This window comes from Poecilia mexicana, unplaced genomic scaffold, assembly GCF_051168715.1.
Source record: "Poecilia mexicana isolate PSO_F unplaced genomic scaffold, ASM5116871v1 scaffold_14, whole genome shotgun sequence".
NCBI lineage: Eukaryota > Metazoa > Chordata > Actinopteri > Cyprinodontiformes > Poeciliidae > Poecilia > Poecilia mexicana.
The window spans coordinates 20,022,212-20,037,668 of NW_028263383.1; the positions used below are offsets into that span (position 1 = coordinate 20,022,212).

General features: G+C 42.3%; 2 protein-coding genes across 2 annotated transcripts in view; both read right to left on the minus strand.

Annotated features, from left to right (window-relative positions):
• Positions 1 to 4,098, minus strand: part of esama (endothelial cell adhesion molecule a) — a 51,870-nt gene extending 47,772 nt beyond the window's left edge. The window contains exon 1 of the mRNA XM_088012331.1: positions 3,538 to 4,098. Coding sequence (XP_087868457.1) covers positions 3,538 to 3,598 — 61 coding nt within the window. The 5' untranslated portion in view covers positions 3,599 to 4,098. The remainder of the gene's footprint in view (positions 1 to 3,537) is intronic.
• A 3,452-nt stretch (positions 4,099 to 7,550) lies between these two features.
• On the minus strand, positions 7,551 to 13,449 carry msantd2 (Myb/SANT DNA binding domain containing 2). The gene is made up of 4 exons (XM_015001307.2): positions 12,978 to 13,449; positions 12,278 to 12,533; positions 12,104 to 12,167; positions 7,551 to 11,146 (listed from the first exon to the last, which is right to left on the minus strand). The coding sequence occupies exons 1-4, from the start codon at positions 13,407 to 13,409 to the stop codon at positions 10,258 to 10,260; spliced, it is 1,641 nt and encodes a 546-aa protein (XP_014856793.2). The 5' UTR covers positions 13,410 to 13,449; the 3' UTR covers positions 7,551 to 10,257.
• Between the last annotated feature and the right edge of the window lie 2,008 nt (positions 13,450 to 15,457).

The window sequence follows — 15,457 nt, forward strand, 5'->3', positions numbered from 1 at the left end:
TATATATATATATATATATATATATATATATATATATATATATATATATATATATATATATATATATATTTATTTATTTAAGTTAACAAAAGATTTCTGTCTGCTCTGGAGCTCGATAGTTATGAGAGAACATCAGCCTGTAGATATGCGACGCTGGTAGAGACACGCCTGGAGGGCCTGACATGAGGCCAGAATATTTAGGCAGTTAGAATAAGGAATATAATTAGGCCCGGTGCTTGTTGAACCAGAGATGTTGTAATCAAATTAGCTGACCCTGAACATTACTTCACAGAGATAATCCTAATGGGTTTGTGAGGCTGAGAATCTTGTGTTCAGCTTTATGCTGAAAACATTCATTTGAAAAGGTGAACCCACTGAGAGTTAATGACAGAGTAAGTCATGGAAAATAATAATGACTTTAACAAAAGGCTGTAGCGAAGCTCAGAGACGGACCACAGCAGTTAACCTGATAGGATCAAATATGCTCATAAGCGTCACCTCCTCTCACTTGGAGCATCTGAATGTGGGGTGATATTAGCTATGTTTCCATCTAATTGTCATGCAAATTTTGAGGGAATTTTGAAAATGTTTCAAAAAGATGAGGTAAATTAGGCATGTAACCCTCTACTGGTTTGAATCTACGCACAGCGTAATGTCATCAGAGGTCGACTCTGCACATGGCTGTGATAGACAGGAAGTAGAGGTTGCTAGCATGGAGTGCACAAGTTTGCCACTGTACTTTTTGCAATTATAGTATTTTTTTCTCATTAATTTTATCACTGCAAAATAAAACAAATAGATCAGACTGAGGGATGTAGACAGCCAGTGAAAAGCTTTTTGCAACTGAATGCGCCGAAACCCTGCTCACTATAAATATTTGTTTGTTTTTTTTCTCCCAACATAAAGGCACAGGTTAATTAGTAAACCACTTTCTCTGTTAGTACAGCTTAAGTTCTAGAGTCATGCTATTCAATTTGAGTAAACAGAGAGCAATGCTATGTTAGATCAGTGTGCATTGCAAATGAATTCACACCCTTTGAATTTAAATGTTCTTGCACATTGTCACATTCCACTCTTAAAGAATTGTGTGGGTTAGACCAACAATCCTGTGTTAGCAGGAAGAATCCACCTGTTGGGGTTCAATCAAGGAACAGGACAGATCAGAACAGGTTTGGTCCTACAACAATTTCTACAAAACTGCAAATGAAACATGACATAGGAATCCTGTTCTGTGTCAAGACTTGAAATGTTCTATTCCCAGATCTTCTCCATCCAATCAGACTGAACCTCAGCTATTTTGGAAAGAGAAGTAGACAAAAAAAAAAAAAAAAAAAAAAAAAACACTTTCAAAAGTATTGTCTCAGGGGTATGAACACAAGTGCACACCACACTTTTCAGATTTTTGGTTTTCCAAATGCAAAACGTTTAAAAAACTACTTCCCATTGTTCTTTGGCTTATGCACAGATATGTTTTTCTATATGGATTTTTTTTTTTACTATAAAAGAGTCAAAGTGTGACAGAAGAGTGTGAAAACTTTGAATCAGCTTAAATCAGGAATGTATATTTGACTGAAAAGAAACGGACAGCAGATTTACTGTTGCATTCAAGTGCAATCTGTAAACTTAGAAATAGATACACCCACACACACAAAAAACAAAGTTGGTTATCAGAACAAATTAGTCTTTCACTTTTTCTTTTTCCTAAATGAAACAAATACATTTCCCTCTCCAAGTTTCTACTGAAACAAGCTTCTTCTCAAACTGAGCCCCTAACCGGGACCACTTCTTGCTAGCGGGAGGATGTTCGTTCACTTCCTGCTCCAGGTTCGGCCCCATCAGGGACTCCAGGAGCCTGTTGTTTTCCCCTCACCACTGCCTGCTATTCATGACCGTTTCCTGCCTCCATTCAGACTGCCCAGTATTTTTCAGGACACACCTGCAGGGCATTCGATGACGAGCGCCGAACTTTTATTGTCCCATTGTCTGCTGACACTGAATCACGGCCTGCAAGTGAAACGACAGACAAGATACCAGAGAACTGCCCTGAACCACAAACTCGCGCTGGGTCTGGGTGCGCAAATGGAACCGTTTGTCATGTTTTACTCCCTCATGCCCCAACCAGGGAGGAACAAGCGGCCCTGAGGTTTTTGCCCATGTCAGCTCATGGGATTGTTTTGGCAACACCGCTGAGAATCAAACTCCGGCTCCAAGCAGGAGAGAGCCTGCGTTCACGCATCACACACACACACACACACACACACACACACACACACACACACACACACACACACACACACACACACACACACAGGGTGTGTGAAAGTCACCACCCTGCCTCTTGACGCACACACATTTACTCACCCGAAGCAACTCTGGCTGAAGGAGATACACCATACAGGTAGCCAGACACCTTGGACAAAAAGTTTTAAATATCCCTGCTGTCTCTGTTGGTGACAAATCTAAAGCATTTATTTATTTACTTCCCAGGTTCCTTATTGGAAAACCATCTGAGTGATTTGCACTAATCCCCTGCAGAGAAACAGAAACTCCTACATTTTCTCCACTAGAACCTTTCTTGCAGAGGGTCAGAGCCTCCATTACAAATCTTGACAAAATATGAATTTTGTCAAGATAAAGAATAAACTTGTTCAGGCAACAAGTCATTAAACAATCATGGCAGCAAAGGATGTAAATAGTTACATGAAATATATTCATAATTTAGCCATGGCGCTAGCGTTCATCATCCATCAGCCAGGAGAAAACATCTGGGCATCTTAGTATGGCGTTGGAGCGGAGTATGCAGCGTTTTGGGGAAGTTGTAGTTGGTGATTTTACAGAAGAGCTGTGGCTTCTACACTTTCGAATGACGCAAAACTTTGTATGAACTGTTAGAGAGCTCTAGTAGAACCAGCTGCACATTGTCCGATTTGTCCCAATTTCTGCTCTGGAGGACCAAAAATGCGTGTTCAGCACAGCCATCAGGGAAAGCATAGGAGTTGAATGCAGCGCTGGAGCCAGAGGGACGGTGAGCCAACGTTGGAGCAGATATAAGGGGATTATTCCCCCGTGGGAGACATAATCATGTGTAACACACTTGTTTTAAATCCAGTGGAAAACAAACAGGTGTTTGAGCCTTAAATCCCAGCCCGCTCCCGGCTCACACAGAGCTCCAGAAACACCGAGCTGTCAGTCATTTGCTGCTTGCTTCTTCACATCTGCTCACACCAGAACCGCAGCCCGTGTGTGAGCGGAAGGGGAGCTCAGTGCAAACTGGGCTTTCTGCTGAGAAACACACTTAGTGCTCATTCAGCGGATGAAAACAAAATCTGGTTTAGTTGTCAAAACTCACTCTGAGCGCTCTATGAAAGTCACCTTGAAAGAAATCAACACAACGTTCCCACTCCGGAGCCATAATTTGAGTTATTTTAAGGAATTTCCCACTTTTTTAATTTGGGGAATTGGAGAAATAAAATAAAATAAAATAAAATGAAATAAAAAAGCATGAAAAAAAATTAAGAAAAAAAAAAAAACACTTACCTGAGAGCCCCAGGAGAAAGGAGAGCAAAGTAAGTTTCCTTGAAGTAGAGCAGGTCTCCATGATCCTCTGTCCTGGTGTCCCTCAGCTGGTCTCAGAGGATCTCTGCTTCACCTCAGGCTCCGCGGCTCCTCGCGCAGACACGTAAGGGACACTTGGGGTGAGGACGACGGGAAGCCGTCGGATGTCTCCACAGCGGGGATTCTAAAGGAGGGACGGACCGGAGAAAAGTCAAGTCAATCCTGGACCCACACCTCCGACACTGACTGTCCTTCGCGACTCTTGTTCTCCCTCCTCTTTACGCACTCTTCCCGGTAAATCCCTCCTTCCGGCTGCTCGAGCGAGAACAACTCTGCAAGTTGTCATTCAGTCCCTTCCTGAGAGGGAGGGCTGGGGGGTGAGGTTGGGGTGGGGAGCCGGAGAGACCCGGTCCGGAGGAAAAGAGCCGATATACCTTTGCGAGTCAGTCGTACTGCTAGCCTGAGTGTACAAAACGCTTTCCACAATAGCCCTTCAAAATAAAGCAGCTCTATTATAGAGAGTCACTACAAGCCGAGGATTAAATGAGATGCTTTTATTTTGTCAGCAAAAATGATCAACATCCGTCCTTCTGGTCCAAACGTAGCTAAAATTGACGAGTCGCACCTGTTCTGTGGTTCAGCGCCAAGAACAGGTGTAACAGATACCGTCAACCACAGGAGGACAGAGCAGCCAAAGTAAGAGTAGTACTTTTTATGCAAGTAAAAGGACAGCAGAGCCATAAAAAAGTATTTGGTAAGTAAACTTAAGTTCTGAAAAACTGATCATAACATCTGATTTAATTGGTCCTGGGACTCGAATAAAATTTTTAATCGAGTTAATTGTACGGTAATTAATCACCATGTATAGACAAAACAAGCAACCTTTTCAATTCAAAAACCGTGATCGCTGCTAAATTCTCGAATCAATATGAGCTCAGCAACAAAGATATTTAGTGTTTTTAATCTATTATTTGGGTTATTCAACAGTCTGAGTAGTGCAAAGTGTTTCCTACATATTTTTAGATACAAAGGCTCCTGCAAAAGTGTTTGTATGTAAAAAAAAAAAGAAACAGAATGAAATGCAATTAAACTGGGTTCATTTTTTTAGACGTTAAAATGCATGTAATTAGCTAATTGAAATTACCCAGTGCTGACCGTAGATGTAATATTTTAAAATATCGTCAGACAAAAACGTAAAATTATGTGAAAATTCAGGCATCTTAAAGACTTCATTTTTAAGAATAATGAGAATTTCAAACAAGTAATTACAGAATAATTTCAGGCAGAAGAAACACTTTTCCAAATCAAATGTTTTCAACATGAAACTTATTGAATTAAAACTTACAGTTTAGTGTGAACATGTTAGAATACACCAAATACATGGTGTTTGTTTTTGATGGCTCAGCAGACAGAAAATAATATCAGAACCAGCTTGTGTACACACAGAAAGTCGCACTTTAACGTAAATTGTAGGCTTATGTTTGAGTCTGATTCATTTTTGGTTAAAATGTGTTTGTTTTAAGCTTTTTTCTACTACAGATATAGCGTTTTATTTCCCTGCTGACATGCTTCGACCCAAACTGGTCACTGAAAAGAAGAAGAATTTGCTCATACTGAAATTCTAGACAGGCATATTTACACGCTACTCATCTAGTTTAAATGCCATGTCACAAGCTTTTTAAACTCTAAGCCTATTTTCCAAAACCTCACAACTAAATCCTGATCCTCTCCTCTCATCTCTCCTTGAAAATGTCCACTTCCTGTTCCGTCATGTGTGAAGAGGTTTAGGCTTAAAGCAAAGCAAACAGACTGGACTCGGCTTGACGTGAATTCCCAAGGTGAGCTCACCATCCCGATAGAAAAATATGGACTGACCTGTGCTCGGCCAAGTGGTCAGTCCTCCTTATTTCATTTTCTGGGGTTACTCTTTTGCCTCAGCAACAATGCTGAGGCTAACACAGGTGGACTGCTCATTTATGCGAGGTCAACAAGGGTTATGCTGTGATTAAATCCAAAGTAGCAGAGTCCAGTTCATGTGGGAATGAGATTCGGTTGTATTGTTGCCAACGGCCTCGGTGCTTCTTTCTAAATTGGAAGTTTTCAGAAGCAGAAGCTGGAAGAACGTGCCTGTTGATTTGAGGAGGCATTTTTCAACCAAAGATGCAACATGTAACTGAACCGATATTGAAAAAAATTCAATATCGGTCTGCAGTGGTAAGATCGGTGATGATGTTCCCGATCCATAAGAGCAGATCCATTCAGTCTAGTTCTATGCTTTGTGCTCTGAGCAACGCCAGCCTTTATTATGTATTGTTTTTTATATTTAGAATTTCTAGTTGCACTTTCTGAACCATCTGGAAGAAGATTTGTTGAAGTTTTTTTTTCCATGTTTGACCATTGTTTTTGTCAGCTTCAATTTCTTTATTATTTGCTTTACATTGACCGTTGTACTCCAATTGCACTGACTGAACAATTTAAAGATAGTTTTGTTGTTTTTACATGTTTTATCAAGCTCATGAAGCTATTGGTGTAATCAAGAGCCTAATGATGCAGAGTTATCAAATAAATTTATTATTCAGTACATTTAAGTCTGTTTAAAAAAAAAGAAACTTTTTGAGTCAGTACAGTACTGTTATTTTGTATCAGCCAATATGAAACTTCAGATATCTGTATCGGTATCGGAAGTGAAAAAGAATGGTTCTGTGCATCCCAAGTTTCAACAGGACCTGATAACGGAATAAACATACAAATGGAATAACACATATTTGACTCAGAACCAATCTAGGCCTCTGAAAGATGGTCTGCATAAGAAATAGAGGAACAGCAACATGGAGTTCCAATTTTTTGAGTAAACTACTACAGTCTACATAGCTTGGAATGAGGGCCAGCACGTCATAGGGCTCCAAGCAGAATTTTATTTGGGTACTTCCAGCTAAGATCACAAAATGTGGCAGATGCAGCAGAAAGGGGGAAAATCAGCCTTCGAATAACATAACTTTCATAATATGCTTGTACTTTTACTCTTTTATTCTACGACAAACACACCTAATACTGTTCCATAAAGTTTTCTATTCTGGGCAGTAGAGGGAAACCTTTTGGACTGGATTCACCGTTAACATGCAGTCTTGACGTTGTACGTTCTCACCAGTTCCTACAAGATGAGTATCAGACTACTGTAGTGAACCGTTTGCAGGTTCTGTTGGGCCTTTATGTTGCTGTTAAACAGTCTGGACCAAGAAACTTCTGCAACAGCTACACAGGGCCATCTCCTGGCCAAAAGGAAGAATGACATCTTGAGTTTTACCTTTCCATCGAAGTGAATTTGTTAACAATTGTGAAAACCATATTGTCATTTTCCTTCAGATAAATAGTTATGCACTATGTACTTTGTGTCACACAAAGTCTCAATAAAACACAGTTAGGCGTGTGGTAGTGTTGTGACTAAACATGGGAGCCTCCTCTCATGTTGTCACAATGTAGTCCTCTCACCACTGCAGACAGGGAGCCCTCTGTATTCGCAGCCTTTTGTTGAGAAGCTATCAGTCGACTGATCCCAGTTCAGATTCTTGAATGTTCTGGTTCACATTTTAGGTCACACAACAGATTCATCTGTTAAATAACAGAGGCTGCTGCTATAAGAAATTAATCACATGATAAATTAAAATGATAAATTGATCATTTCCATTCTGATGAATATTTTTTGAAGAGTAATTTTGTCTAGAGATTTCATAATTAATTTTCTTTACCGTTTCAGTTGTGTGTGTTTTTCCCCCCGTTTTTTGGATCGTTGTGTTTCATTTTGGATATTCCAGTTCCAGTGTTAAACTTTAATTTTGTAAAGAATACTTATTGTTCTTTGAGAAGGTGAACTTGCACAATTATGCCACTATCAGTACATTACTTGCAAATAATCGCCAAAAACAACATTTCTGTTAATCACGATAACTTATCGTCCAGCAAAACGTATCGTGACAGGTCAATAAATATCACACCGGTTACTTTTAGTATGTGGCTAACCACAGAGAGTTCTCCATTTATTGTTCTTCAAACATGTAAACAGACAACATGGTGACTTAGAAACAAGCACATACAGTACATGGCATTAAATCAATGAGGTAAAAATATCATTTTTCTTGATATCTTTGATGTCCCGAACAAATAAGTTTCACAAAAGCCGGAATGCTCAAGAACACCGATGTTCTCAAATATATATTATATAAGCTATATGGTATTTCACATTACATAGATTCATATGGACACGCCACATTTTGCTGTGTGCCGCAGTCACTTCCTGGCACATTCATTGCACATAACCTGCAGATCCTCTTCAAGGGTTCGGCTTGATCATCGGCCCTGACTGAGCCGCAGCGCTGTCGGGTCGGCTTCTGAACGCAGCAGACGTTTCCTGTTGTCTGCATTTGAAATGTTACATTGTTACATCACCAACCAGCCAGTGGCCGCAGCAAGGGGTGCTCCAAACTAGTTATTTCAGAACCAGAGCCGGGTTTTTTTTTTTCCGATGGGTCTGAGTTGCTGCAAACTAAACTGTGAACAAATCCCAGCAGGTTCATGTGTATCAGAGCAACAAGAAATGATGCAGGAGAGGATTTAGCTGTTCCCTAATGGATGTGAGTTCTGACCCAACAGCGCCTCCACGTGGGCAGGCAGGCAGGCTTCGTTTTGGATTTAAATGTTCTTTTAATTTTTGCCCACTTCTTCAAGAGATCAATCTGAACTACTTGAACTAGTTCAACCATTTTATGGTTCCAGTGATCACTATTATGTTTATCTACTATAGAGTCAATACAATCTCAGGATTTTACAATTTAATCTATCAGATTACTAATATTCTAAATAGATAAAATAGTTTCTATATATATATATATATTATTCCTGGTGGATGTGCTCATGTTTAATTGGTTTATTAGGAATGTAGGAAAAATCTCAACCAGCTTCATCCACAGTTGCAAGTTGCTACCGCACAGTTTTAGTCATTTTGTGTTTAATATAAGGAGCGTATCGATTGCATTTTCTGGCCGATCTCCGATATTTAAAATGCCCGACCTGCCAATTCAGGCAATTTTTTTTGCGTGAAGTCACTAAATATACGTCAGATTTCTTGGTGCACCTCTATTTAATACTCCCTTTGACAACTTATATTATTTTTTTAATGGTTGATTTGGGGTCTAATGTACAAATTGGGATGCAAAACTCAACCAGTAGATCTACGGGTGCACCGATAGATCCTCCCCGATTTCCTTCATTTTGAGAGATCTGTGATTGGCTGATAACTATATCTGAAGCTGATCTTATCTAAAAGTCTAAAACTCAACCACTGTCCTCTGTTGCTCAGGTCAGCTCATGTCTGCACGTTCACAGTTAACAACAGTGACCCCATTGATGCCAACTCAGACACCTTCTTGCTATATTTCAGACAGAAAATACTGGCTTTGGCCTAAAAACCAATAAAAAGTCTTATCGAAAAGGTAAAACTTTTTAAGAGATTGGTGATTGGCCAGAAAACTGCAGTGAGTAGACTCCTAAATGGAACGATTGTGAAACACAAAACATCTAATTAAATGAGTTTAAATGTGACATTTGACCGTTTTATCGTTATTTACCTCCTTAATTTATTGTCATAACATGACACTGATTTACAATAGCTTAGCACATGGAAATGGAATGGTTAGTGTACAGATAAAGAACGGGGCTGTAATTTGTTAAATGGGTGAACTGATCATTTTGTGATTCAGATGTTTGCAGAAGACGATTCCAGGCTGCATAACGATCCGCCAGAGACACTTCATTAGGAAGTTGTTTTGTTTTAAATTATTATTAATATTATCATTTATTCTCTCTCAGGGAACAGATTGGTTATTGGAATCCTGGCCCGTAACAAGTTAACAGTTATCGTCGTAAACATCGAATCTGAGCTGGACGTTGTCTTGGAAAAACAATGAATCCTGCTTCATCGTCCGGACCTACAGTCAGCTCACGCCATCCGGCCGCAGAGTCACGGTTCTGTAGTTTGTGTGGAAGCATCTCTTGCTGCTAAACCCGCCACATGTGCAAAACATAAGGCATGACTCTACCCACAGATGCTCTGTGGACTCAAACCAACAGTCCAAATGAAGGCAGTTTCTGAATACATCCAGCTGTGGTCCCTCACTGCTTGGTTTGCTACATCCTACTGAGGTAGACAGATGCATACTGCAGCGTAACCCCTACCCACACACGCGCACACACACACACTCACACACACCTCCAGCCCTGCTCTCCCTGATCGGACATGTCACGTAAAACCTAACAAGCAGCTGGAGAATCCTAGTGCACAATATTCAATAGTGAGCGTCGTCGTCAGTGCTGCAGATCATACTGAGGCAGGAACTGTTGTTCGTTTAGAAACTCTCGAACACTTGAACTCTGATGAAACTCTGCATCGAAACTGAAGGATTTTAGTATTCTGAATAACTTTATGAGCTTATTACGGTGGGGCAGCTTTTAACTGGTGACGCGTACATAAATACATCTCTCAGCGACAAATTAACTTTACATGTCAAACGCTTGTTTTCATGACAGCCAGAGGCAAAAAGAATTAACCTTTTCTTTAAATTTTTTTTTTAAGCTGCTTAACCAGAAGAGCAGCATGATGCTGCCACCACCAGAGCTGCAGAGTCATCTGTAAAACCGTCGGGGTGGTGGTTACAACGTTTCCTTGTTGTTGAACCTTAAGGTGTAACCGACGGCCGTTTCCAGGCATTCCACCAGGGAGCCCGCCGAGAGGAAGTCCAGCTCCACCTCGATGAATTTCACGTAAACGGCGCAGCGCTGCGGCGAGTCTCTGTCGTGCTGATCCGTCCTGGCGCCGCCGTTCTCCTGCAGGAAGCGGGTCACGTCGGACGGCTCCCCGTAGGCGCAGTGCTTCCCGGGTCCCTGAAAGTGCTGGGAGAGGCACTGCTGGATGGTCCTGTCCTCGGCGACGCCCAGGTAGCAGTAAGTGACGGCAGGCCCAGTCCTGACGCCGCGCTCCGACCCATTTGCCGCCTCCCGCTGGGGCCAGCTTCTGTCGTCCTCCTCCTCATCGTTGGTCTGAAGAGGCGGCGTGCAGGCGGCGTCGCAGGCCGGCAGCGCCTCGCAGCCGATGGCGTACAGGCCGTGCGTCTTGGGGACGAAACCGGGCAGGAGGTAGTGGGACAAGCCTTTGCTGCTCGCCAGCGGCGGCCGCGACACGGGGATCCAGTCCACCTCCATGTGGAGCTCCAGGCAGCGCGCCTCGCTGATGGTGATGTCCAGGAACTTGTAGTAGACGTTCTTCCAGTTCATCTTCTGGACCTTGGTCATGATGACCCGGCCCTCGGGCTTCTCCGGGTTGAAGTACTCCCGGAGCCGCTTGCCCAGCGGCACCTGCGAGCTAATCTCGGCGTAGTGATAGCGTACGTCGTCGCGCCAGCGCGTGTTGTAGCCCACGCCAAAGATGGCCAGTTTGTTGGACAGGTGCAGCCGGGAGAACTCGGTCCACGTCTGGAAATGCTCCCAGTTTAGCTGCACCGACTCCAGGATGCGGATCACCGTCTGCATCGTCTCCCTTTTCCTGCACACAGTCACAGAACCAGTAGTAACTGCCTGATTTAGAAATAAGTGATTATAACGAGAGGAAATTACACACGGCTAAACTTTATTACCCAGTTAGGGCATTTACTTTTGGGGTACTGAAGTAAAGGGGGGCTGAATATAAACATTCTGAGATTTTTTTTTAATTTTATTTGAGAAATATTTAGAAAAATCTCCAATTTATTATCTTCCGGTGTGTGCTCCTCTTTCACTTAAAATTAGAGGGTGCACCGATTGCAGTTTTCCAGATACCCATTTTTTTGTCTTAAAAGTTGCTCAGTATCAGGGCTGCACCAATATGAAACTTTGTGCCAGTATCCAGTATTAATATTGCTTTTATGACGCTGCCGGCTTCACCACTGCTTCTCTGCTTTAGGTTAAAAAATTGCTAATATCGGCCAATACTGATGTTACTGCCGCTATGATATGCATTCCTACTAAATATAACAACAAAGCTGCTAAGATAGCAACAGCGAGGTGAATTTTGTTAATCACGCAGGTGCAGACGGGACTCGGTGGGCGGATCCGTCTGTCAGGAAGCAGATCAGATCGGCTTCACATCCAAGCTGCCAATCTTCCAAAATTACGGAAATCAGTTCCGCTTCATCAATACATAGAAGTTTGAGGTCACATCATGACAAACTGTGAAAAAAGTTAAAAATATCTTTGTATTTCCAAGAGGTGGGAATACTTTTGGAACGCTGTAGTTTGGCTGATGAGCGGATTTTAAAAATTGTAAGAAAACATAAGTGCTGCTACTACGAGTGCACAGAAGTGAACACTGAACCTGGAACAGTTTGGTTGAAGAATCCAGTGAAAAAAATCTAATACCCAGATTCTGAGTGAAGAGATATATGGAAATGTATGACTTTATGATTTACTAAAGTAAAAAAAAAAAAACAGGCTTTATTCAAATAATAATAGAAAAAAAACTTACTGGGTTAATTCAGACAATTCTGCTTGAATCTGTAGAGCTCTGCTTTTAGGCACCTGTAGGTCTTCTAAACCAGAGGAAAAATGTGGGATTAAAAATAAATAAATAATGAGATTATTAATTTCATCCAACCCATTTTGTCACAATGACTTTTTCATAAATACAAACGGATCTCACCGGTGTCCATGTCTCCCTCCTGGAAGGCCGAGTCCAGCACCTGGTTGCACCAGTCCTCCTGGGAGAAGTCCTCCAGCGTGCTGCCGTCAGACTCCATCTCCTGGTACAACCCGCTGCTGTTGATCAGCACCGGGGCACAGCTCTGAGAGTCCCAGCCTCCCTGACCGAACACCTTCTCCAGCTGCTCCAAGGTGTAGCTGCTCTTTCTCTTCCCGATCCCATGCTCCTTCACTCGGCTGTAGCAGCGCCTAAGTGTCTGTTTGGGACGGAGGAGCAGTGAGGATTTTAGTTTTCAAAGGACACATTACTCACCCAGCTGACTGGGGATAGATCTATGTAGCTGTAGCGTGAATGAAAGCATAACATAGTAAGTATCTTCTTTGTAACAAAGCTTGGAGCAAGAGATAGAAAAACTCTCTATCTAGCAACCATTATGCACTTATAAAGTGTCTGACGTTGCTCTGATGGCTTATCTGGGCCTAAACATCTAAAGATTTATTTATATAATACAAGATAAATCAACACTTTATATTTCCCAGTTTATGATACATTACCAAAAACAACAGATTTTAAGGAGGTGTTCTGTGATGAAAGATGTCCCCAGTGCGACACGGCCCTAAGCTGTCAGCGGACCCAGTTTGGTGTCATGGTAACAGGTTGGAGTCGTGACAGTGACATCTTGCTGTCATGGTTCCCTTACCTTCATCCTCTCCCTGCACTGGGACGGGGTTCTCTCGTACCCCAGGTCCGACAGCGCTCTGGAAACTCGCTCGTACATGGCAGGACCGGGCGGCTTCCCGGAGAACACGGTGCCCGCGACCTCCAGCTGCTGCATCCGCGCCTCCGTGAGCCTCTCGTTGCCCCACACCGCGATGAGGGCGTTTGTCTCGGACGGCGTCCATGACATCCCCCGGCAGGCGGTGAAGCTGTTAGAGGAGGATGAGGCCGCCGTCCGGCCCGCGGTTCCAGAACCCACGTTCAGAGGCGAGAAGCGGTTCGGTGTCGAAGGATTGGAGTGGTATTGGATGCTGTCGCTCAAGTCCTCGGACTCGGGAGATGGCACCTCGGTTTTCGGTATCTTTAATGGTGTCGTTATCTCCGGAGAGGGCTCCGCGTTACTGGACGCCGCCATGTTGCTCCTGTTGCTAAGGGGAGGGGGCGGGAAGAAGATGTTACGTTAGAGGGGCTCGGAGAAAATGACGAGGATGTGAACAAGGACACATTGTCGGTCAAAATCTTCATATTTTCAGAATTATTAATTTAAAACATAAATTCAATAGAGGATTTAAAAAGCCCAATAAAACACACAGTTGAAACCAGATATTTAAAGTGTATAAAAAGACACAAATAATGCTTCTCACGGTCTGACATTGAAATCATACAAAATTCTATTTGGTTTATGTAATTTAGGATGATCATATTATTAACGTATATCTAAGAACATTTATTTGCTAAATACATTTCCAGAATAATGACAGAGTAAACGCAATACGATTACTGTGCCTTTAAAACAAAACCTTCCGCGATCGAAGTACTGGGCAACCCTGCTTTAAAACTTATGGGAAAGGAAATTATCTCACGGCTTTTTAAGGGCATTCCTTTACAATATTTGAGTTCATTGCTGGCATTCCTATCTGATTAATACAACACCTTAAACTACCGCTCCTTTGTTCCACTTCAACAAAATCTATACACAATTTATCAAGCTATCAGAAGCAGCAGGATATAATGTTCAGATGCATGCAGGTGCTACATTTATCTGTTTTGATATTTTTCACCATGGAAATGCCCACCCATCTACACTTCAGGAAGGAGAGCAGTTCTGTGTCCCAGAGATGAATGTGTTAGTTTGCATCAGCGCCAGAACAAATGCTTCCTTGTGATTATCCTGCAAGCTGGTGAGACAGTGTCCATATCAGCAGTAAAATGAGTCCTGTACCAACATGGGCTGAAGAGGATAAGCATTTAATCCAAAAGCAAAATAAAAAGCTAGAGTACAGTTTGGAAGTGCAGTCAGAGACAAAGACTTAATTATTTACAGACGTGGTCTGATGACACGTTTATCTTCCAAATATAGAAAATGTTATGGACACATAAATGACATTCAGTGCTCTGTCACTCTAACAGCTTGAAGTTTTTCAGTCTCAGTCAGTGACAAAAATGCATTATGATCGCCAAAACAATTTCATCCTTTGCAAACCTCGCCTGGTAAAAACAAAACCAATTCTTCTACTCTTTTCTTCGTGCAGAGGGTCTGGGCCCTCGGCTACTGAGAAACGATTTCTTGCTGGAGGTGAGGACTCTGTTGACGTTTTAAATTTAAGTCAGACACTGACGTTTGATGCTGTGAGGTTCACGGGAAATTCCCTGAGCTGCAAACAACCATCTCCCACAGGAAGCGAGAAGTGCTGGGCCAAACGAGGCGGCTCAGGCTGCGACTGTTGATTCAATATTTGGATGCGTAGCCAACACCAACTGAACGGATTCTCTCACTTCCACCACTGCCATTGATAAAACTACAACCATGGGAGACTACTATTCTAAAACAACGCAGAAAAATTATATCATCTTTCACAACTTCTCCTTCTGGTGGCTGATTGGCCCTGAGGATATTCAGTTGGTGAAATATAGCGCAATGGGAGAAATCCCAGATGGAACACTCAAAGGGAGATGAGAATCTAGCAGAATTGCATAGGAAGACATTGGCCAAGTTACCGTAAACCTACTATGGCTTGTTGAAATGAGAGAAGAATAAAAATGTTCAATGTCTACCTGAACATTTTTGAACATATTTCCTCATCCAGGGGTTATGTGCATGTTGGTGTGTGTGTGTGTGTGTGTGTTTCTGTCTGTGGTGTTTCCCTTACTTTCTCCTTTGCAGGGTGTGACTGGCAGGTTTGATCTCCAGCTGTTCCTCATCAGAAGCAATCAGGAGGAATTTAAAGGAGGTGCGGGGTTCTGATGCGGCAGCCTCACCCTGGCCACTCCGACCATCCTCTCCCTACCAACCACTTCCACTGAGGCCAAACTCCCCATCCTCTGGATCTTTATCTCTTTCAGCAACAGTAAGCCATCCTCTCCACCTAAACTTCCCCCAAAAAACAAACAAACTTGTCTTGCCTGTTAGTGTGGACCTGAACGTGAACACTGGCTATTTCCATCACCTTGTTTCAGTAAACC

Coding starts and splice junctions, on each gene's coding strand:
- msantd2 (XM_015001307.2), bottom strand. CDS start 13,409: ATGGCGGCGTCCAGTAACGCGGAGCCCTCTCCGGAGATAACGACACCA. Junction 12,534..12,977: donor AGTGCAGGGAGAGGATGAAG/GTAAGGGAACCA, acceptor CGTCCCAAACAG/ACACTTAGGCGCTGCTACAG. Junction 12,168..12,277: donor GGAGGGAGACATGGACACCG/GTGAGATCCGTT, acceptor CCTCTGGTTTAG/AAGACCTACAGGTGCCTAAA.